Source organism: Trachypithecus francoisi, unplaced genomic scaffold (assembly GCF_009764315.1).
Source record: "Trachypithecus francoisi isolate TF-2019V2 unplaced genomic scaffold, Tfra_2.0 Lachesis_group4, whole genome shotgun sequence".
NCBI lineage: Eukaryota > Metazoa > Chordata > Mammalia > Primates > Cercopithecidae > Trachypithecus > Trachypithecus francoisi.
In genome coordinates, this window is record NW_022681469.1 from 108393168 (window position 1) to 108414737 (window position 21570).

The 21570-nt window shown below is 53.3% G+C and overlaps 2 protein-coding genes across 7 annotated transcripts; one reads left to right on the top strand and one right to left on the bottom strand.

Annotated features, from left to right (window-relative positions):
* Positions 1-305: 305 nt before the first annotated feature.
* NUDT1 (nudix hydrolase 1) lies at positions 306-13764 on the bottom strand. 5 transcript variants are annotated; one of them, XM_033193966.1, is made up of 4 exons: positions 13678-13764; positions 11079-11242; positions 1476-1621; positions 306-642 (listed from the first exon to the last, which is right to left on the bottom strand). In XM_033193966.1, the coding sequence occupies exons 2-4, from the start codon at positions 11228-11230 to the stop codon at positions 470-472; spliced, it is 471 nt and encodes a 156-aa protein (XP_033049857.1). In that variant the 5' UTR covers positions 11231-11242; positions 13678-13764; the 3' UTR covers positions 306-469. The 5 variants fall into 5 exon arrangements, with proteins under 5 accessions (XP_033049857.1, XP_033049858.1, XP_033049860.1 ...); XM_033193967.1 differs by having other exon boundaries at positions 13602-13688; XM_033193969.1 differs by lacking the exon at positions 13678-13764 and adding an exon at positions 12746-13267.
* On the top strand, positions 13694-21392 carry MRM2 (mitochondrial rRNA methyltransferase 2). 2 transcript variants are annotated; one of them, XR_004433193.1, is made up of 4 exons: positions 13694-13772; positions 15643-15932; positions 17713-17865; positions 20042-20144. XR_004433193.1 is itself a non-coding variant. In XM_033193970.1 (3 exons), exons 1-3 carry the CDS (start codon positions 13765-13767, stop codon positions 20482-20484), a joined length of 741 nt encoding a protein of 246 aa, XP_033049861.1. In that variant the 5' UTR covers positions 13695-13764; the 3' UTR covers positions 20485-21392. The 2 variants fall into 2 exon arrangements, 1 of the variants encoding a protein (XP_033049861.1); XM_033193970.1 differs by lacking the exon at positions 17713-17865 and having other exon boundaries at positions 13695-13772; positions 20042-21392.
* Positions 21393-21570: the final 178 nt, after the last annotated feature.

The following is a 21570-nucleotide window of genomic DNA, read 5'->3' on the forward strand; positions in this document are numbered from 1 at the left end:
GAGGACGTTTAAAAGGTTAGAGACTGGCCAGGCGTGGTGGCTCACGCCTGTAATCCCAGCACTTTGGGAGGCTGAGGCGGGTGGATCACCTGAGGTCAGGAGTTCAAGACCAGCCTGGCCCACATGGGGAAACCCCATCTCTACTAAACATACAAATATTAGTTGGGTGTGGCAATGTGCACCTGTAATTTCACCTCTTCAGGAGGCTGAGATGGGAGGATCGCTTGAACCTGGGAGGCGGAGAGTGAACTGAGCCGAGATCATGCCACTGTACTCCAGGCTGGGCAACAGAGCGAGACTCCATCTCCAAAAGAAAAAAAAAAACGCTAGAGACCTTTATTTTCCTTTCCATCCAGTCAATTCCAGACAAAACCCAGCTCCGAGCCACTCGGTGCCCCCCGGTGAGGACGGTTTGCGGCTGGCTGTTCAGCAGCCACGTCTCCTGCCCAGGGGCTGCCCTGGGCTCCTGCTAGACGGTGTCTACCTCGCGGAGCGTGTAGTCCAGGATGGTGTCCTGACCCTGGAACTTGAAGTACCCGTGGAATTTCTTCTTCTGAAGCAGGAGTGGAAACCAGTAGCTGTCGTCGGGCCACATGTCCTTGAAGGGGATCTGGTCCAGCTGGAACCAGCATGGGCGCATTTCTGTACCGAGTGGGGAAGAGCAGCACTGATGTGCAACCCAGACTTCATGCTTAAAAACACGGTTTTCTGGCCGGGCATGGCGGCTCATGCCTGGAATCCCAGCACTGTGGGAGGCCGAGGTGGGCAGATCATGAGGTCAGGAGATTGAGACCAGCCTGGCCAACATGGTGAAACCCTGTCTCTACTAAAAATACAAAAAATTAGCCAGGTGTGGTGGCAGGCGCCTGTAGTCCCAGCTACTTGGGAGGCTGAGGCAGGAGAATGGCGTGAACCTGGGAGGCAGAGTTTGCAGTGAGCCGAGATGGCGCCACTGTACTCCAGCCTGGGCGACAGAGCGAGACTCCGTCTCAACAACAACAACAACAACAACAACAAAAAAGAAAACATGTTTTTTTGTAGAGATAGGGTCTCATTATATTGCCCAGACTGGTCTTGAACTCCTGGGCTTAAGCGATCCTTCTGCCTCGGCCCCCCAGTGCTGGGATTCCAGGTGTGAGCCCTGGCATCTGGCCAGCCCCAATTTACACTGACTCTCTGAGGAGTTCATCGAGTGATCGTGAGGAACCTGATGATCGTTTGTTTATATTTAATCCTCATGACCATGTTTCTCATTTTAGGGTAGGAAAATGGGCGCAGAGCAGGGGCGGGTACACTGCTGGAGCCTCAGTGCAGAGACCACGGCTCATGGGCCCCACGCTGGCACTGTGGGGTGGAGGGGGACGCAGGCTGCCCGCTGCCTGGCACTCAGAGATGGTTTGGGCTGATGGCCTTTCTCCCAGACAGGAGATGGGACCCGCATAGTGGGGAGGGGGAGCAGGCCCCGTGAGACTCACCGTCGCTCTCCATGGGGGTCCCCTGGACACTGTCTGTGCAGAAGACATGCACATCCATGAGCTCAGGCTCGCCCACGAACTCAAACATGATCTGGCCCACCTTGTGCAGGGCGTCCACCGTCAGACCGCTCTCCTCCTGTAGCTCTCTGTGGGCAGAGGTGGACGGGGGAGGGAGGGAGGCCATCAGGGCATGGCACCACGCCCACACGATGGCAGGGAGGAGCTGGGCATCTACACACAGCCCAGGGAGCCACCAGGGTGGATGGGAGACCCAGAGGATGTCGCCCAGAAGGCATTAGCTGGTTCTGACCTGGCTGAGCTTCAGAATCAGCTTGAACTGTGAAGACACTGAGTTTGGTTGAGCGGCTCTGGGGAGGGGCCCGGAGGTGGTGTGGAGCCGCTGGTGGGAGGAACACAGTTCTTGCCTGTGCCGTATGTGTACCAATGACAGCCTAGGCCCGGTGGAGTCAGCCACTTGTCCATGGTCTCGAGACCTGAGGGTGGCAGGGTGGGGACCAACCCCACTTCCTTCATTCCCGGTTACTTGCTTTTCTATGGCTGAGCATCAGAGCCCATGTAGCGGTAGTTATGACCGTCGGGGCCCTGGGACGCTGGTTCCGGGAACCCGGGCTCTATACTCTGGGCCTGTCTGCCCAAAGAAATGTCTTTGCAGCCTGGTGCCCCTTCTCTGAGAACACAGGATGAAACCACAGGCTTCTATGATCTCTTTCCTGAAGGAGGAGCTCTGGTTTTAACTCTGGCCCCCGGGCTGACCACACGGGACACGTGGCCTGGGCCTCTTCCTGCATGTTCTTGGGACATGCTCCCCACAGCTGTGCCTGGAGGAGGTGTGAGGGGCTGACTTCACCACGGAGTGCTCAAGTGCTGCCGTGCCTGGGAACAAGCCCTTCCCTGCTTCCCGCACCCAGAGCCAGAAGGCTTCCCCGAAGTAGTCTAATGCTGTTGCTAATTGAAAAATTACATATTTGTTGTAGACAACCAGGAAACAAAACGCCATAAACTCATCACCCAGGAATGCTACCATTTCAGTGTTTTTCCTTTGGCTTTCTCCTCTGTTCATCTCTTAGAAAATGCAAACATTAACTCTTAATACCTTAAAGTTAAAAAATAAAAATGCAAACAGGTTGGGTACAGGGTGGCTCATGCCTGTAATCCCAGCACTTTGGGAGGCCAGGGTGGGAGGATCCCTTGAGCCCAGGAGTTTGAGACCAGCCTGGGCAACATGGCAAAACCCTGTTTCTACAAAAAGAAAAATTAGCCAGGCATGGTGGCGCTCGCCTGTAGTCCCAGCTACTCAGGAGACTGAGGTGGGAGGAATGCTTGAGCCCAGGAGTTGGAGGCTGCAGTGAGGTGTGATCACTGCACTGCATTCCAGCCTGGGCAACCGAGCTAGACCCTGTCTTAAAAAAAAAAAAAAAAAAAAAAAGGCAAATGTTATACACACTTATACCGTGGGCTTTCCACACAAGAAAGGAGGAGTGCTTGACATTATACACCTTAAGGCATCCAGCCGGCTTCTCAACTCCTATTTGGTACGGAAGAATAAAATGTTTCAACTTCGGGTTATGGTGGAAACCCGTGTTGGGCACAGCGGCGCTGCTGACCTCCCGTTCTGAGTGTTTGCTTGCTGTGTTCATTAGGGTTCTTGCTCAGTCCCTCAGCAGACGCTTCCCGAAGACGTACTCCATGCTGGGACCCTGGGGATACACGGGCTGCAGCTGCTGGGTACCTTAGTCTGCCTCTCTTACCATGCCTGGCTAATTTTTTTTTTTTTTTAAGAGACAGGGTCTTGCTATGTTGCCCAGTCTGGTCCTGAACTCCTGGGCTCAAAGTGATCCTTGTGCTTTGGCCTCCCAACGTGCTGGGATTTCAGGTGTGAGCCACCATGCCTGGCCTAAATGGTCGGATTTAAGCGATGCCTCCTCAGCTTAAACTGCAGGGACTAGAGAGGAAGCAGACCTGGAATCGGCATTTATTCATGGAGATGGCTAATGAAAGTTGGACTTGAGCTAAAAAATTAACGTGTGCTGCTACTTGTGGGGTACAAATGGCTCCCCAATTAGATGCAACAGAGGTGTTTGGTGGGGCCTCGCCCGCCTCTTGGCGGCCGGCTGTTGCTCGTCTTCAGAAGCGTCACCTCCCAATGGAGTGTTGTGACTGATTTTAGTTAATCTTCCCCAGCACACGGCAGCGTAGGAAACATCAAGAATCCTCTGGGAGACAGAGCTGAAGCTCCATTTCCCAGGCAGGGAGCGCCAGGCAGGCGAAGACGACGCTGCTTTAGTTCTGCCCAAGTGTCTGCTCTATCCATGGCACTCGGTTCCTCACACGGCAGACGGGGAACAGGATGAGAAATTACATGAAACAAACACGGGGTGGTGAGGCCTCTGTGGCGTGGGGAGGTGGGAGTGGCAGGTTCTGGCGCGCCTGCTTCCCATCGTTGCTCCTGCGTCCCTGGCCTCGCTGGTCTTTGGGGATCAGGGATGCTGTCTAGAAAGGTTGGCTCACACTGTGCACCTAAAGCCCAAATACTGCACACCCCCACGATTCAGTACTCTCTACATGCCTGTCCCCTGCCCCGCAGAGGAGGGTCTGAGTCCAGCCCTCTGGACTGGGGCTAGGCGCTCAGGCCTGCCCCCTGCAGGCGAGCGGGGAGGGTGCCTAAACCGGCTCTTGGCCTGGGAGTTAGGGCCTGTCCTGGGGTCCTCCTGATAGAATAGGACTGAGTATTGCGTGGATAAAGCAGGGACCAGCCTCCCTGGAGACTGGGCTGCCGAGGCTCCTCCCTGCCACCCCCTCCTGAGCAGCAAGGGCCTGGGGTTGCCTCAGGAGCAAATCCGTTCAGACTGGCAGGTACTGCAGCCCAGGGCCATGCTGGTGGCCTGTGGCTGACGGTACCTCATCTCCTGGACGCGAGGCTGTTTGCTGCTGGGTTCCCCTAAGCACCAGCCTGTGTGGCTCCAGCACGCCCCCATTCCTCACACCTGCAGGTGCTTTCTTTTCTTTACGACAGGGTCTCGGCCGGGCACAGTGGCTCACGCCTGTAATGACAGCACTTTGGGAAGCTGAGGCGGGTGGATCCCGTGAGGTCAGGTGTTCAAGACCAGCCTGGCCAACATGGTGAATCCCCCATCTCCACTAAAAATACACAAAACAATTAGCCGGGGATGGTGGTGGGTGCCTGTAATCCCAGCTACTTGGGAGGCTGAGGCAGGAGAATCACTTGAACCCGGGAGGTGGAGGTTGCAGTGAGCTGAGATGGTGCTAAAATAAAAATTATGGCCAGGTGCGGTGGCTCACGCCTGTAATCCCAGCACTTTGGGAGGCTGAGACGGGTGGATCACAAGGTCAGGAGATCGAGACTATCCTGGCTAACACGGTGAAACCCGTCTCTACTAAAAAATACAAAAAACTAGCCGGGCGAGGTGGCAGGCGCCTGTAGTCCCAGCTACTCGGGAGGCTGAGGCAGGAGAATGGCGTGAACCCGGGAGGCAGAGTTTGCAGTGAGCCGAGATCCGGCCACTGCACTCCAACCTGGGTGACAGAGCGAGACTCCGTCTCAAAAAAAAAAAAAAAAAAAGATATCCAAGCGGCCTGCAGACTCACAAAGAAATCTGGACATCTACGCGGCCCGCAGACTCACAAAAGATATCCATGAGGCCGGCAGACTCACAAAGAAGGATATCAATGCAGCCCACAGACACTGTGAAGGTGCTCCCCTTCCGCAGTCCTGAGGGCACGCAGAACCTCCGCAAGCTCACCTTCCCTACCAACATGGCTACGATGAAAAAGAGAAAGTACCAAGTGTGGTTGAGCATTTGTTTGAGTTAGCGAAACATCTGTGAAAAGACGCTGGCAATCTCTGCTGAAGCTGAACATCGACAGTTTTCCTCCAAGGTAACTGTCCACAGGAAAAGGTGCACACGGGCACCGAAAGACACGTCAGGACAGTTCCTGGCAGTCGCTTGCAACAGTTCCCACGAGTAAGCCCTGCACGCACACCTGCAGCAGAGGGGTGAGCTGCAGCAGAGCTGGGGGCCTGCTGCAGAGAGGGTGAGCCTGCAGCAAGGCGGGTGAGCTGCAGCACGGGCCTCTGCAGGGCATTACCCAGCAGCTGGAGGAGCCACTGCTGTGGCACATGTGATGCTGAAAAGAAGCCAGACAAGGGCGCAGCCTCTAGGATCCCACACCTTATTTGGGAACAGGCCACAGTCATCAGCTGTGCCGGAAGTCAGGGTGGAGGGCGGGGTCCCACGGTCCACTTCTTTTTCTTGATCTACATGTTGGTTAAACAGGTGGACCTGGCCGGGCGCGGTGGCTCAAGCCTGTAATCCCAGCACTTTGGGAGGCTGAGATGGGTGGATCACGAGGTCAGGAGATCCAGACCATCCTATCTAACACGGTGAAACCCCGTCTCTACTAAAAAATACAAAAAAAACTAGCCGGGCGAGGTGGTGAGCGCCTGTAGTCCCAGCTACTCGGGAGGCTGAGGCAGGAGAATGGCCTGAACCCGGGAGGCGGAGCTTGCAGTGAGCTGAGATCCGGCCACTGCACTCCAGCCTGGGCGACAGAGCAAGACTCCGTCTCAAAAAAACAAAACAAAACAAAACACAGGTGGACCTGCTAGGTGTAGTGGCTCACACCTGTAATTCCAGCACTTTGGGAGGCAGAGGCAGCTGGATCACTTGAGGTCAGTTCGAGACCAGCCTGGACAACACGATGAAACTCTGTCTCTACCAAAAAATAAAAAAAATAGCCAGATGTGGTGGTGCACGCCTGTAGTCCCAGCTACTCAGGAGGCTCAAGCAGGAGAATCACTTGAACTGGGAGGTGGAGGCTGCAGTGAGCAGAGATCATGCCACTGCACTCCAGCCTGGGCAACAGAGCAAGAGTCCATCTCAAAAAAAGAAACAGGTGGCCGGGCACGGTGCCTCATGCCTGTAATCCCAGCACTTTGGGAGGCCGCAGCGGGTGGATCACAAGGTCAGAAGATCGACACCATCCTGGCCGACGTGGTGAAACCCTGTATCTACTAAAAATACAAAAATTAGCCGGGCATGGTGGCGGGCGCCTGTAGTCCCAGCTTCTCAGGAAGCTGAGGCAGGAGAATCGCTTGAACCTGGGAGGCGGAGCTTGCAGTGAGCCAAGACCGTGCCACTGCACTCCAGCCTGGGTGACACAGTGAGACTCCATCTCAAAAAAACAAAAAAACAAAACAAAACAGGTGGATCCACTTCCACTTCTTTTTTTTTTTTTTTTTTTTTTGAGACGGAGTCTGGCTCTGCCGCCCAGGCTGGAGTGCAGTGGCCGGATCTCAGCTCACTGCAAGCTCCGCCTCCCGGGTTCACGCCATTCTCCTGCCTCAGCCTCCCGAGTAGCTGGGACTACAGGCGCCCGCCACCTCGCCCGGCTAATTTTTTTGTATTTTTTAGTAGAGACGGGGTTTCACCGTGTTAGCCAGGATGGTCTCGATCTCCTGACCTCGTGATCCGCCCGTCTCGGCCTCCCAAAGTGCTGGGATTACAGGCTTGAGCCACCGCGCCCGGCCCACTTCCACTTCTTAAAAATCTACTGTGCAATTTTCTCTATGTGCATGACACTTCAGTAAAAGTGCGAGTTACGCTGGGCACAGTGACTCACCCCTGTAATCCCAGTGCTTTGGGAGGCTGAGATGGGAGGATTGCTTGAGGCCAGGAATTTGACACCAGCCTGGGCAACATGGCAAAACCCTGTCTCTACTAAAAATAAAAAAATTAGCCAGGTGTGGTGGTGTGCACTGGTAGTCTCAGCTACTCGGGAAGATGGCTTGAGCTCAGGAGGTTGAGGCAGCCGTGAGCTATGACTGTGTCACCGCACTCTATCCTGGGCAGTCCTGATCTTATAGAATGATTCTGGAGAAAGACTGGCAGGAAGTGAATCACTAAATATGATTAGAAAGGGTAAGAGTGCCATGAAGGAAAGATACAGGATGAGATGTGTTGAGAACGACGGGTGGGGAAGGCACTTTCTTAGCTGTGAAAGCTGCCAGGGGGTGGGGTGGGGTGGGGGGTCAACTGGATGAACAGCAAGGTGGGCAACAGCTTGGGGTGTCCCAGGAGCAGAGGGTTGGGAGGGAGGGGGCAAGGCAAGCCCGTGAGGGGCTCAGTGGCTGACACGGGAGGGCGGCTGTAAGCGCACTGAGAGGTGTTAAGGGTTTCATGTGTGAGTATGCGTCTGTGTGTGTTGCGGGTTCGGGGAGACCTAGATGCAGTGTGGGAAGGGCCACCTGGCAGCTGTGTGGAATGGGGACTGCAGAGGGGAGGGTGGAGGCCATGAGGGCCAGCCCAGCTACGGGGCTGCTGCACCTGTCCAGGTGAGGGGGATGGATCCAGGTTACCCCCGAGGATGGAAGTCACAGGCTTCCTGCTCTGTGGCTCAGTTCCCCCCCTCGAACCCTGGGCTGAGAGCAAGCCAGCGCTGTATTCAGCATTGAGGGTCTGGAGTGCTGGTCCCTCTGTTTGTGTAATATTTACAGAGGGTAGGAGGAAAGTTCTTTCGACCGTGACAAAGTTCAGAAGAAAATAAATCAGGGCTGCCGAGAGGGCCTGTGCTTTGCTTGTCACCAGCAGAACAAGGAGAAGAAATCCAGCCACCTGGAGCTCTTCCATCCACCCTCCTCAGCCCTGCTGCCTGCTCCCCTCACACCCCCAACTTCTCTGCACAGCTTCCACGAAGGTCTCCTTCCTCCCTCCCTCTACGCACCCCCCGCCAACGTCAAACCCTCAGTGTTTTCCTGGTACCCAGTTCATCACGCTTCCTTTCTCCTGGAGGCCCCTGGCCACCAGGTGTGGACCAGACCTCCTTCTGCAGGTCTCCTGAACCCGGCGCCAGACAACACAAGAGGCAGGGACTGACCTGTTCCTCCCTGTGTCCCCAGGCCCCACACAGAGCAGCGCTACCGAAATCCATGAGCTGATGGGCGGTCTTACCAGATCAAAGACAAAGGGCTGGCAGGAGAACCCCCAGGGCCACCTTCCTGCCTGTTTCCTGTGCTGTTGTTGCTCTGCACACACTCCTGGCATGGACACGCCGGATGCCCGACTCACACCCAGTGGTCCTCCTCCCCAGCTGCGGCCCCCAGCACAGCCTGTCACACTGGCACCTGCCACAGTGACTGATCAAATGTGTCTGCATGGCTGGAGCCCGGGGTCCCAGACCTTAGAGGGGAAGCACACACAGAGCTCTCCAAACTGAGGGTTGGGACCCACATGATCTGGTAACTCAGCTTAGTGGATTACAATTGGAAAAAAAGGTCAAGCCAGTGGCTCACGCCTGCAATCTCAGCACTCTGGGAGGCCCAAGAGGGAGGATCGCTTGAGCCCAGGAGTTAATGAGACCCCATGTCTATGAAGAATTAAAAACTAACTGAGCATGGTGGCATGTGTCTGTGGTTCCAGCTATTTGCGAGACTGAGGCAGGAGGATCGTTTGAGCCCAGGACCTTGAGGCTGCATTGAGCCATGAGGGTGCCACTGCACTCCTGCCTGGGTGAGATCCCATCTCTGAAGAAAAAAAGATGTAATAAGGGCAGCTACTGCAACTTACTTTAGCTGTACCTGCATACCTGAGTGTGTAGACTCTGTCAGAGTATAAAACGTATTTCTTAATGCAGGTTGTAATGAAAAACTTGGAACGCCACTGGGCTGCAGGGTCCCGGCTTTCCTCTGTGCCAGGACCCTCTTTACTCCATAGTTCTCCTCTCCAGGGAAGCTAGCCTACCTTTCTCAGAATAAAAACATGAACGGGGGCTAACATCTGAAAACATGAACGGGGGCTAACATCTGAAAACATGAATGGGGGCTAACATCCGTGCAGCGATGTTTACACAGATGACCTCATTTACCCTGTGAGGGGTGAGGGGTGTCTGGAGGACTGTGTGATCTTGGGCAAACAGCTCAACCTCTCTGGGCTTCAGTTCCTTCCTCGGTGAAGCTGGCTGTGTTGAGGATGCAGACTTTGTGTACACTGGGTGTGAGATAAAAGCAATCATCAGTGCCACTGAACAAACAGAGGAACCAAGTGACTGACGAGCCCTTTGGTGACAGTGAGGGTGCCAGGAGGGTTCAATTCAAGCCGCGATGCACAGAAGCTTCCAGATACACCCTGCAGCCCTCAGCACCACCATGCCACAACAGCTAACATGCACTCAGCACTCACTACACACCACACACGACAGCTAACACACTCAACATGCATCACACACCACACACAACAGCTAACACACACAGCATTCACTACACACCACACACAACAGCTAACACACACTCAACATGCACCACACACCATACACAACAGCTAACACACACTCAGCACTCACTACACACCACACACAACAGCTAACACACTCAACATGCATCACACACCACACACAACAGCTAACACACACAGCATTCACTACACACCACACACAACAGCTAACACACACTCAACATGCACCACACACCATACACAACAGCTAACACACACTCAGCACTCACTACACACCACACACAACAGCTAACACACTCAACATGCATCACACACCACACACAACAGCTAACACACACAGCACTCACTACACACCACACACAACAGCTAACACACTCAACATGCATCACACACCATGCACCACAACACGCACTCAGCACTCACTACACACCATGCACAACAGCTAACACACATTCAACATGCACCACACACCACACACAACAGCTAACACATGCATCACACACCATGCACAACAGCTAACACACTCAACACGCACCACACACCACACAACAGCTAACACACAACACGCACCACACACCACACACAACAGCTAACACACTCAGCACGCACCACCGCACCACACACAACAGCTAACACACACTCAACACGCACCACACACCACACACAACAGCTAACACACACTCAACATGCACTACACAGCACACACAACAGCTAACACACTCAACACGCACCACACACCACAGCTAACACACTCAGCACTCACCACATACCACACAGCTAACACACTCAGCACTCACCACTGCACCACAGCAGCTAACACACTCAACATGCATCACACACCATGCACAACAGCTAACACACACTCAACACGCACCACACACCACAGCTAACACACTCAACACGCACCACACACAACAGCTAACACACTCAACATGCACCACACACCACACACAACAGCTAACACACACTCAACACGCACCATACACCACAGCTAACACACACTCAACACTCACCACACACCACCGCACCACACACAACAGCTAACACACACTCAACACGCACCACACACAGCTAACACACAACAGCTAACACACACACAGCACTCATAATGCGCTGTTCTAAGTCCTTTGTGTTCATTTCCTCATTTAATCTTCACATGAGTCCTAAGTGCTGCGGACTGGTTTTCATTCTGAGATGAAGACACTGAGGCTCACAGGTTAACCCCCTGCTCCGGGTCACTTAGCTCTAAGTGGTGAAATCAAGGGTGTGGCCCTGCAGCCCAAATCCCTGTGCCCTGGGAAAGCCGGTTCCACGGCCAGACCTGCCCTGTCCTTACCTCCTGGCCCCATCCTCGATGGTCTCTCCTTCTTGCACTTTGCCCCCGAAACCATTCCACCGGCCGGCCCCGAAGCCTCGCTTTTTCATGCCCAGGAGAACTCGCTGAGGCTGCAGGACCAGCACCAGGGTATAGAGCCTGGAGGCGCCCATGGTCCCTGGGTTCTGAAAGGAAGGTGAGAGAACAGTCAGTTGTTATGATGCGCGTGGAGGAAGCACGTGCCAGGGGCCAGGAGGACTGGGATGTGCTCTGGGAGGCGGGGGGTGGGGGGGTGGGGAGGTGCGCTGTAATTTCCCAGCCCTGCCACATGTGGCTTCCCTTGTGGCAGGTGGAAACCTGCCATTGAACCAATGATTTTCTGGGGTAGAAACAGAACCCAGTGGTCAGCAGGGCTGATCAAGCAGAACAGAGGCCGGCGCTACCTTCCTTCTCCACAACTCAGCCCTCAGGTGCAGAGGACATGACCTTTCCAGAGTGCACTCTTGCTCCTGCGTCTACCCCCAGGATCGCCCTGCCCATAGGCACACAGTGGGGAACAGTGTTCTCCGTGCCTGACTGGCATCAAAATAACCACAGTTTATCCTGTGGTTCTCACGTCTGGCCTTTTGATTAATAGGAGCTTCTTTCGGTCTAGTGGGACCTGGCTTCTCTGTAGCAGGCTTCTAGATCCCCAGGAAATGTGTGGCTGTAGACACAGGTCCACCCAACGGGGCCTGGCTAGTCCTCCCTCCTGTGACAGGAGTTTATACCACACTCACTCTGCTCCTCCTGTGGCTACTGTAGGACCTGGCACCCAGGGGGGGCCACTGGAAGTTGCAAGGGTCCTTTCTGCTCCCATAGGTGTACAGGTCCAGGTCCAGAGGACTAAGGGTGATGCCTCAGCCAGGTCCCTGATGGAAAAAGGACGCTGGAGAAATGCTGGAGGGCCAGGACCAACTTTCCTTTATTTATTTTGAGACGAGATCCTGCTGTTGCACAGGCTGGAGGAGAGTGGCATGATCTCGGTTCGCTGTAATCTCGGCCTCCCTGGCTGAAGCCATCCTCCTGTTTCAGCATCCCACATAGCTGGGACCACAGGCATGAGCCACCACACCCAGCTAATTGCTGTATTTTTAGTAGAGATGGGGTTTTGTCATGTTGCCCAGGCTGGTCATGAACTCCTGAGCTCAAGCAATCCACCCACCTCAGCCTCCCAAAGTGCTGAGATTACAGGCGTGAGCCACTGTGCCCCTCCAGGACTAACTTTTCTGGGGTCCACACCTGGCGGAGACACAAGATTCAGGACCAGCGATCCTCCTTGGAAGCTGTGGTGTCTGAGAAAAGGGCCCCGATGGTAAGGAAGGGAGCAGGGAAGTGCTGGGTAGAGGAGGGCGTGGTCTTTGGCTAGGGCTCCACCCCCAGGCCTATGCCCAGAGACCCAGGTGAGGACAGGTATTTCTGTTTTCCTGCCCAAATGTTGCATTTCCCAAGCCCGCACGTCCCAGTCCTGTGCCTATAAAACCCCCAGACCCTAGTGGGCAGATAGACAAGCTGCTGGATGTCAAGAGGACGTGGAAAGCACAACAACAGGCACCAGCAGGGAATCAACTGGAGGAAGCCTGAGTTTGGCAGGGGCGGTCAGAGGAGAACCCAGGCTGCTCAGCAGCCCGACTCCAGGGGAAAATCACCTTCCCACTCCAGCTCCCTTCTGGCTCCCCCATCTGCTGAGGGCTAATTCCACTTATAAAACCTTGCACTCTCTCTCCAAGCCGCCGTGTGATCTGATTGCTCCAGTACATCAAGGCAAGAAGCCCGGGGATACAGAAAGCCCTCTGTCCTTGCGATAAGGCAGGGAGTCTAACAGCTAACACAAGCCACCTACAAGGCTAAACTGAAAGAGTACCCTCTAACACACGTCCACTGGGGCTTCAGGAGCCGCAAACATTCACCCCTAGACACTGCCCTGGGTGGGAGCCCCACAGCCTGCCCGGCTCTGTGCTCCCCTAGACGCTTGAGCAGCGAGGCACTGAAGAAGTGAGCCACATCCCCATCGCATGCCCTTCGAGGAGGACAAGGGAACCTTTCCCATTTCACTGAGACTGGGTCCTGGTGGCGGAGGCAGGTCAGACAGGGTAAGTGGGTTTGTGGCTGAGCTTCACACGGGGCCCGTGTACTTTGTCCCGACACCGATCTGTTCCTGCCAGAAGCCATGGTTCCCAAAGTAAATTTCTGTGATGATTTACTCCTGGTATCCCCCAAGCCACCGTCCCGCTCTCCTGGTCTCCCCCAAGCCCCCGGCCCCGCTCTCCTCGTCTCTCCCCCAAACCCCCCGCCCCGCTCTCCTCGTCTCTCCCCCAAGCCCCCGGCCCCGCTCTCCTGGTCTCCCCTAAGCCACCGGCCCCGCTCGCCTCGTCTCCCTCGAGCCCCCGGTCTCGGTCTTCTGGTCTCCCCCGAGCCCCCGACCCCGCTCTTCTGGTCTCCCCCGAGTACCCGGCCCCGCTCTCCTGGTCTCCCCCAAGCCCATGACTTGGCTCCCCCGTTCACCTGCCGCCCGCTGGCACGGCTCCCCTCCCTCCCTGGTCACCACGACTCCTAGGATACCCGCGCGCGCTTTTCGTACCTGCACCGCCGCTTCCGGGGGCCGGGCCTCTGCCCGGAAGTGAGGTCAGGCATTTCCGGCGGCGCGTTTCGGGCGCGGGGAAAATCCATGGCTGGGTGAGCGGTGCGCTACTTCCTTGCGTGCAGAAGACGGGAGTGGTTGGGGGTTCGCCCCGTCGCCTTCCTTGCTCCTGGCCTCGGGGCTGGGTGCCGAGCGCTGGGCACTGTCGCCGCACTTAGCGAGCGCGACATGGGCGAGGCCGGGGTTCCTGGTCGCAGTTCCCCGGGAGGAGGGCGCCCTCGGGTCTCCAGGGGCAGGGCCGGCTGGGCCGTGGCGAGGCTGGGGCCGGGGGCAGAGTCCAGGTGCGGGGGGCAGCGCAGGGGCGCAGATCCGAGGCGCCGGAGGCGAGAGTTCGTTTCGTGGGCGGGGTAGCTCCATTGCCCACGCTTCCTAGGCTGTCGAGTGGGTTCTGGCTCCCGGGACCGGCCTGTGGCATTTTCCCGGGAGACCCCTTAAGCCAGGTGAAGACGGCGACTCACGGTCAGCCGTCAGTGCCTCCTGGCTGGTCAGCACGCTTTGGTGTTGCAGAAGCTAGAAGCTTTGGCCTTGGAGCCATGGGGTAGTAACTTTTTATTTATTTATTTAAATCAGAAAGACATAGAGACCGGGCTTGGTGGCCCACACCTGTCATCCCAGCACTTTGGGAGTCTGAGGCAGGAGGATCCTTTGAGCCTAGGAGTTCGAGACCAGCCTAACCAATATAGTGAGATGCCATCTCTAAAAAAAGTTTTTAAAGATTAAAAAAAAAATTAGTCCAGGCATGGTGGTGCACACCTGTAGTCCTAGCTACTCAGGAGGCTGAGGTGGAAGGTTCACTTGAGACCCAGAGGTTATGGCAGCAATCAGCTGTGATTGTGCCACTGCACTCCAGCCTGGCGATGGCGAAAAAGAAAAAAAAGAAAAAAAGAAAAATGACCGAGTGAGGTGGTTCACGCCTGTAATGCCAGCACTTTGGGAGGCCAAAGTGGGTGGATCGCCCGAGGTCAGGAGTTCAAGACCAGCTTGGCCAACATGGTGAAACCCCATCTCTCCTGAAATAGAAAAATAGCCTGGGCCTGGGCTATAGAGACCCTGTCTCAAAAAAAAAAAAAAAAAAAAAAGGAAAGAGAAAAAGAAATATGACAGGCCAGACCCCCTATATTATTGCCAAAGCCCTGAACTAGGTAACTAAGGCAAGGATCTGTCCTGAGGAGGTTTTTTTGCAGTCTCTCAGAACTCAATGAACATTTTTGCCACATGAGAAAAGAATATTACTTTAATTAATTAATTTACATATATACTTATTTTTTGAGACAGAGTCTCACTCTGTCACCCAGGCTGGAGTGCAGTGGTGTAATGTTGGCTCACTGCAACCTCTGCCTCCTGGGTTCAGGTGATCCTCCTGCCTCAACCTCCCGAGTAGCTGGGTTTACAGGCACCATGCCACCACGCTAATTTTTGCATTTTAGTAGAGATGGGGTTTCATCATGTTGGCCATGGTTGGCCAGGCTGGTCTCAAACTCCTGACCTCAGGGGATCCACCTGCCTTGGCCTCCAAGACTGCTGGAATTACAGGTGTGAGCCACCATACCCGGCCCCCAATCTCTTTTTATAAGGACATCAGTGCTATTGGAATACGGCCTACCCGTATGACCTTGTTTTAACTTGGTCACCTCTTTCAGGTGTGTGGGTGTATTTGGGTCCTGTCTCTGAATACACCCATATTCTGAGGTAGCAAGGGTTAGGACATCAACACATGAATTTTGTGGGGACACAGTTTGGCCTGTGATGCCTGCTTTCCGGCTGTGTCGCCTTGTCAGTTCACCTCCCCTCCTGGGCTTGGTGCCCCATCTCTAGAAATGAATGAGTTGATCTGAGGGCCCCCCCAGCTCGTGACCTGCCCTTCTGTGTGATGCCAACCTACCTGCTCCTCTTCTCTCCCACCAGGTACTTGAAGCTGGTGTGTGCTTCCTTTCAGCGCCAAGGGTTCCATACTGCTGGGAGTCGCTGCAAGAATCGGACAGGCGCTGAGCACCTGTGGCTGACTCGGCATCTCAGGGACCCGTTTGTGAAGGCTGCGAAGGTGGAGAGTTACCGGTGTCGAAGCGCCTTCAAGCTCCTGGAGGTGAACGAGAGGCACCAGATTCTGCGGCCTGGCCTTCGGGTGTTAGACTGTGGAGCAGCTCCTGGGGCCTGGAGTCAGGTGGCGGTGCAGAAGGTCAATGCCGCAGGCACAGGTGGGGCCTCTGCACTGCTGTTGGCACCTTCTGGCTACCCTGAGGCTGAGTGGGCATGGGCAAGCTGCCTCTGCCAGTGGATGCGGGACGGTAGAGCCCTTTTCTGAAGGTGTGCGCTTCTGAGGGGGTGGTTTAGTAGGGGTGATGATAAAAATAGGATGCTGCCGTTTTCAAAATGAAAGACAAGGTAGAAAGGTGCGGTGAAAATGGAAATCACCTCGCATGAGACCGCCCGGAGGTACCAGCACCAGCACGGTGGTGTGCATCCTTCCAGGCTTGTGTTTGCATCGATCCCTCACATTTTCAAAAGCGATGTTGTTCCGTACTCTTCTTGCTGATTTGCAGCCTTACTGGAGCTGTTTTTGCTTAATAATACATACATATATATTTTTTGTTTTGTTTTGATTTTGTTTTTTGTTTTTCCCCACCCTAGAGGGAATCTTGCTCTGTTGCCCAGTCTGCAGTGCAATGGCGTGATCTCGGTTCACTGCAAACTCCACCTCCCGGGTTCAAGAGATTCTCCGGCCTCAGCCTCCTGAGTAGCTGGGATTACAGGCGCCCGCCACCACACCTGGCTAATTTTTTCTTTTTGTTTTTTTAAACAAAAAGATCCGCCCACCTTGGCCTCCCAAAGTGCTGGGATTACAAAATTGAGCCGCGGCGCCCGGCTACTCTTGATATATTGACATCTCTTCCCAACAGCCCAGCTAGATTTCCAAGTCCCGTAAGCCCTGGGAATTCCTAGTGGCCCCACTGGGGCTGCTCCCTCCAGAACCTAGAAGAGGCTTCATGGCCAGGGCTATGGATTCTCCACTCTGGGTGAAGCTGAGATGCAGTTTTCAATCTGTTTTATGTCTTAGGGTTTTGAGTAAGATTTTCTATATAGAAAGGTTCCCCTGAATAATGAGATCAGCCAGCTGCCCATACAACGGAAGACACTGTCGTCATTGGGAAAGTTTCATTCTGTTCCAGGTAGTGCTTGCACCGTAGGCTCTTTAGTCAGCTCCCTCACCGTGGGCGTCAAGCTTGCTTTTGGCTTTTTGCTGGGATGCGTGTGCTGTGGAGAATATCTTTGCTGTTTATGTTTCCTGCTGCATGCACTGGCATTTGAACAGGGTGAGACAGTCCACCCAGAGCGCTCCCAAATACCTTAGAGTAGGGACACTGGTCCCCATTAATTGGTGAGAAAACTAAGGCTCAGGGTTTCATGACTTGTTGAAAGTGCAGACCTGGAATGCTGACCCTCTGGATCTGCACTTCCGCCCCACTGCTGGTTTGCGGTAGGTTTGCCGTGAACTCTCAGTGTCTACCTGCATCCCCTTGGGTGGCCCCTGCCCAGACTTAGGCTGGGATATGCCTCTTCTGGCTTTTGAACAGCCCTTTTTTTTTTTTTTTTGAGATGGAGTCTCACTTTGTTGCTCAGGCTGGAGCGCAGTGGCGCCATCTTGGCTCACTGTAATCTCCGCCTCCTGGGTTTAAGTGATTTCCGGCTAGTTTTTGTATTTTTAGTAGAGACGGGGTTTAGCCATGTTGGCCAGGCTGGTCTCGAACTCCAGACCTCAGGTGATCCTCCTGTCTCTGCCTCCCAGCATCCTCGAGGTGCTTCCTGGTGCTTCCATCGTGGTTGGCCTGAACAGCCTTTTTATTGTTTTTCAGCTCAGCATTTATTGACTAAATAAAGTGGATTCATGTTGGAAATGTCAGTTCCTTTTCTCATTGCTGAGCTTATCACCGTGGAGTCCTCCTAGTAACTGATTTCAGTGGTTTCTGTTCCCCTAAGTGCTCCTCAGATGAAGCAGGAGAGTGGCTCAGCGTGCCTTGTAGGAGGAAGTGACAGAAGGAGACAGCGTGAGCGTGATCTGCCTGGGCTTGTCCTCCCGGAAGTCACAAGCATGCAGCCAAAGCTGTTTGCCTTTGGTGGAAATTTCCCAAGGTTGTAACATATTGGATATTATAGGAGCGAAAGCTCAGGAGCATAAAGTGAGGTGTGAGGCCAGGCGCGGGGGCTCGCACCTGTAACCTCAGCACTTTGGGAGACTGAGGTGGGAGGATCACCCGAGGTCAGGAGTTCGAGACCAGCCTGGGCAATGTGGTGAAACCCCGTCTCTACAAAAAATAAGCCAGGCATGGTGGCATGTGCCTCTGGTCCCAGCTACTTGGGAGGCTGAGGTGGGAGGGGTCGCTTGAGCCTGGGGAAGTCGAGGCTGCAGTGAGCTGAGGCCATGCGGTGGAGTGAGACCTTGTCTCTCTCTCTCTGTCACACACACACACAAAAAGATAACTTGCTGATATTTGAGCAACGCCAGTTGTAAAACTAAAAAGATGCCATTGTGTCACCTTACCGAAAACAAGACTTGTTGCCTATAACTGATTTTAGCGTCTGCTTCCCCCTCTTCTCACTCTGTACCTACATTCAAAGCCCCTCTCACAAGCCCAACGCACCCATCTCCCCAACAGTCCCCTCCACTGAGGAGGGCCATAGTTTTGTTGAGAAGTGTCAGAGTTGATAAGCTAAGGGTAGAGTCGGAGATGTTCTTGTTCAGTCTGCTTAACAGAAAGGCTGTTCCAACGGCAGGAGGAGAGGAAGAGACCATGTTTCATTCCTAGTTTAAACATTGGAAGTCCAGGTATTTTGAAGATTACTTCATTTTTCAAAGGTAAAACCCCTCAATCTTCAGCCCAGGAAAATGGGACGCCTCACGCTTCATTTTAGCTGGGTCTCCTGAGTAGCTGAGACTACAGCTAATTTTTATATTTTTTTGTAGAGACAGGATCTTGCTATGTTGCCCAGGCTGGACTAGAACTCCTGGGCTCTAGCAGTTCTCTCACCTCAGCCTTCCCAAGTGCTGGGATTTTAGGTGTGAGCCACCGCACCTAGCTGGTATCAGTTTTTGTACATTATTTTGTATGTGTTCATTTTCCTCATCTCTTGACTTGTTTCTAGTAGTTTCTACATTGAAAGCAATTGGATTAGGCTGGGCGCGGTGGCTCAAGCCTGTAATCCCAGCACTTTGGGAGGCCGAGACAGGCGGATCAAGAGGTCAGGAGATCGAGACCATCCTGGCTAACACGGTGAAACCCCGTCTCTACTAAAAATACAAAAAAACTAGCCGGGCGAGGTGGCGGGCGCCTGTAGTCCCAGCTACTCGGGAGGCTGAGGCAGGAGAATGGCGTAAACCTGGGAGGCGGAGCTTGCAGTGAGCTGAGATCCGGCTACTGCACTCTAGCCCGGGCAACAGAGCAAGACTCCGTCTCAAAAAAAAAAAAAAAAAAAAAAGAAAGCAATTGGATTAAGGTGGAGAAGGAGAATGGATTTATTGATTTCATCCAGAGGCACTTTATGTACTAGTATATTCTTTTCTTTTTTTTTTTTTTTTTTTTGAGATGAAGTCTCGCTCTGTTGCCTAGGCTGGAGTGCAGTGCTCTTGAGATGAAGGAAGAGTGTGCCTTGTAGGAGAAAGTGACAGAAGGAGAGAGCGTGAACATGATCTTGGCTCACTGCAACCTCCTCCTCCCGGGTTCAAGAGATTCTCCTGTCTCAGCCTCCCGAGTAGCTGGGATTACAGGCATGTGCCACCACACCTGCCTGAGTTTTGTAGTTTCAGTGGAGACAGCGTTTCCCCGTGTTGGCCAGGCTGGTCTTGAACTCCTGACCTCAGGTGATCCACCTGTGTCAGCCTCCCAGAGTGCTGGGATTATAGGTGTGAGCCACTGCGACCGGCCTATTTTCTATTTTAGTTTATCAAAAAGAGCACTCAGAGATAAGAACCCTTTCACAGAGAGTGAGCCTTGGGTAGTGAAATGATACCAGCTTTGGAATCAGAAGTCCTGGCGCTTGGCACAGGTCTGCCCATGGCTGAGGATGACTCTAGGACAGTCACTTCCTGTCTGGGCCTCAGCTTCTCAGATGTTAAGGCCCACGACCTCCCCCACCACGTGTCTTTATAGGATGTATAGATAGAAAAGGCCTGTGTTTACCTATTTGCACATTAGCTCTTTGCATTGGTCTTGACATTTTACTTTTATTTCATCACTTTGTTGCATGTACTGTATTTTTGTGAAAGCATTCAGGGTGTAAATAAATAACACATTCACCATTTCTTCCATAGATCCCAGCTCTCCTGTTGGCTTCGTGCTTGGGGTAGATCTTCTTCACATATTCCCCCTGGAAGGAGCAACTTTCCTGTGCCCTGCTGATGTGACTGACCCGAGAACCTCACAGAAAATCCTCAAGGTGCTTCCTGGTGGGAGAGCAGATGTGATTCTGAGCGACATGGCGCCCAATGCCACAGGGTTCCGGGACCTCGATCATGACAGGCTTATCAGCCTGTGCCTGACCCTTCTCAGCATGACCCCAGACATCCTGCAACCTCGGGGAACATTGCTTTGTAAAACCTGGGCTGGAAGTCAAAGCCATCGGTTACAGAGGAGACTGACAGAGGAATTCCAGAATGTAAGGATCATCAAACCTGAAGCCAGCAGGAAAGAGTCATCAGAAGTATACTTCTTGGCCACACAGTACCAGGGAAGGAAGGGCACTGTGAAGCAGTGAGGATTTCTTGTGCCATTTTCATAATGGTCATTTGCTTCTTTTAAGCTGGAAACGTAGCCTGAGCTCCTTCCTGAAGAGTTTCTGGGAGATCTGAGCTGATTTTGGAGATGGAACAGGACAAGTGGGGAGTCTCTTTCTTTCTCTTTCTCTTTTTAACCAAAAAGAGATGACAAAACTAAGTTCAGGGGCCATGGAAAATGAAAAAGTCCTCTATATTGTGATTTGTGAAGAGAAAGTTATCAAGAAAAAGAGGTGAGGATGGAAGGATGAAGAGAGACAGACTGTGGGAAGAATCAGAAGGAATCCGCTGAGGCAGGGATGGGTGTGTCCATGTGTGCCTTGACGGGACTTCATCTTATAGACTGTTAAACTGTCACACAGAAACAGGCTTTCCACTGCTGCTCTGAGAGCACCATGCACAGGTTTCCAGTTCTTAGTGTGGCTGTTTAAAGTAGAAAATCTGGGGGCTGGGTGAGGCCACTCACACCTATAATCCGAGAAGGCTGAGGCTGGGGGATTCCTTGAAGTCAGAAGTTCAAGACCAACCTGGGCAACATAGCAACACCCACTGTCTCTACAAAAATGAAAAAACAACAAACCAAAAGAAAAATCTGAAATTTCCATCTGGGGATTAAATTCTTTCTTTCTGGTGAATAATCTAGAAATTCATGCATTCTTCAAGCAGCAGAAGTTCCCGGAGCGATTAGGGAAGATGTATCGTCTGAATTTATGCCTGTGCTGGGTGTGCTTTGGTTTTTGCTGGAAATTTGTATCCGTGTCTGGGCTCCCAAGAACATAAAAGTAATTGCCAAAGCAAGCAGTGATGTGGTGTGTTTATTTTCTTTTACTCTTCTAGGAACTCGATGCAGCTTTATATTTAATAAAATAGAGGTTGCATTATTGTAAGGGACTTTCATGCCTTTAAGTTTTGTTTTTTTAAAACTGGCTTCCTCAAAGCCATTTCCTGGAGTTGTACTCATTCCTCAAAGACGTGTGTTGACTGTGACTATGATTAAATTCCAAGCACCAGTGGGGTAAGTCTGGAAACCCAGGAATCGCCATCAGGGATCTGGGGCTTGGTCCAGC

What these genes read in the sequence shown, in the direction of transcription:
- NUDT1 (XM_033193969.1), bottom strand. Translation starts at nt 12,856, where the DNA reads ATGTACTGGAGCAATCAGATCACACGGCGGCTTGGAGAGAGAGTGCAA. An exon ending in ATCGAGGATGGGGCCAGGAG is followed by an intron (nt 1,622 to 11,078) that starts GTAAGGACAGGG and finishes CTCTGCCCACAG; the next exon opens with AGAGCTACAGGAGGAGAGCG. An exon ending in GACCCCCATGGAGAGCGACG is followed by an intron (nt 643 to 1,475) that starts GTGAGTCTCACG and finishes CACTCGGTACAG; the next exon opens with AAATGCGCCCATGCTGGTTC.
- MRM2 (XM_033193970.1), top strand. An exon ending in GGTCAATGCCGCAGGCACAG is followed by an intron (nt 15,933 to 20,041) that starts GTGGGGCCTCTG and finishes TTTCTTCCATAG; the next exon opens with ATCCCAGCTCTCCTGTTGGC.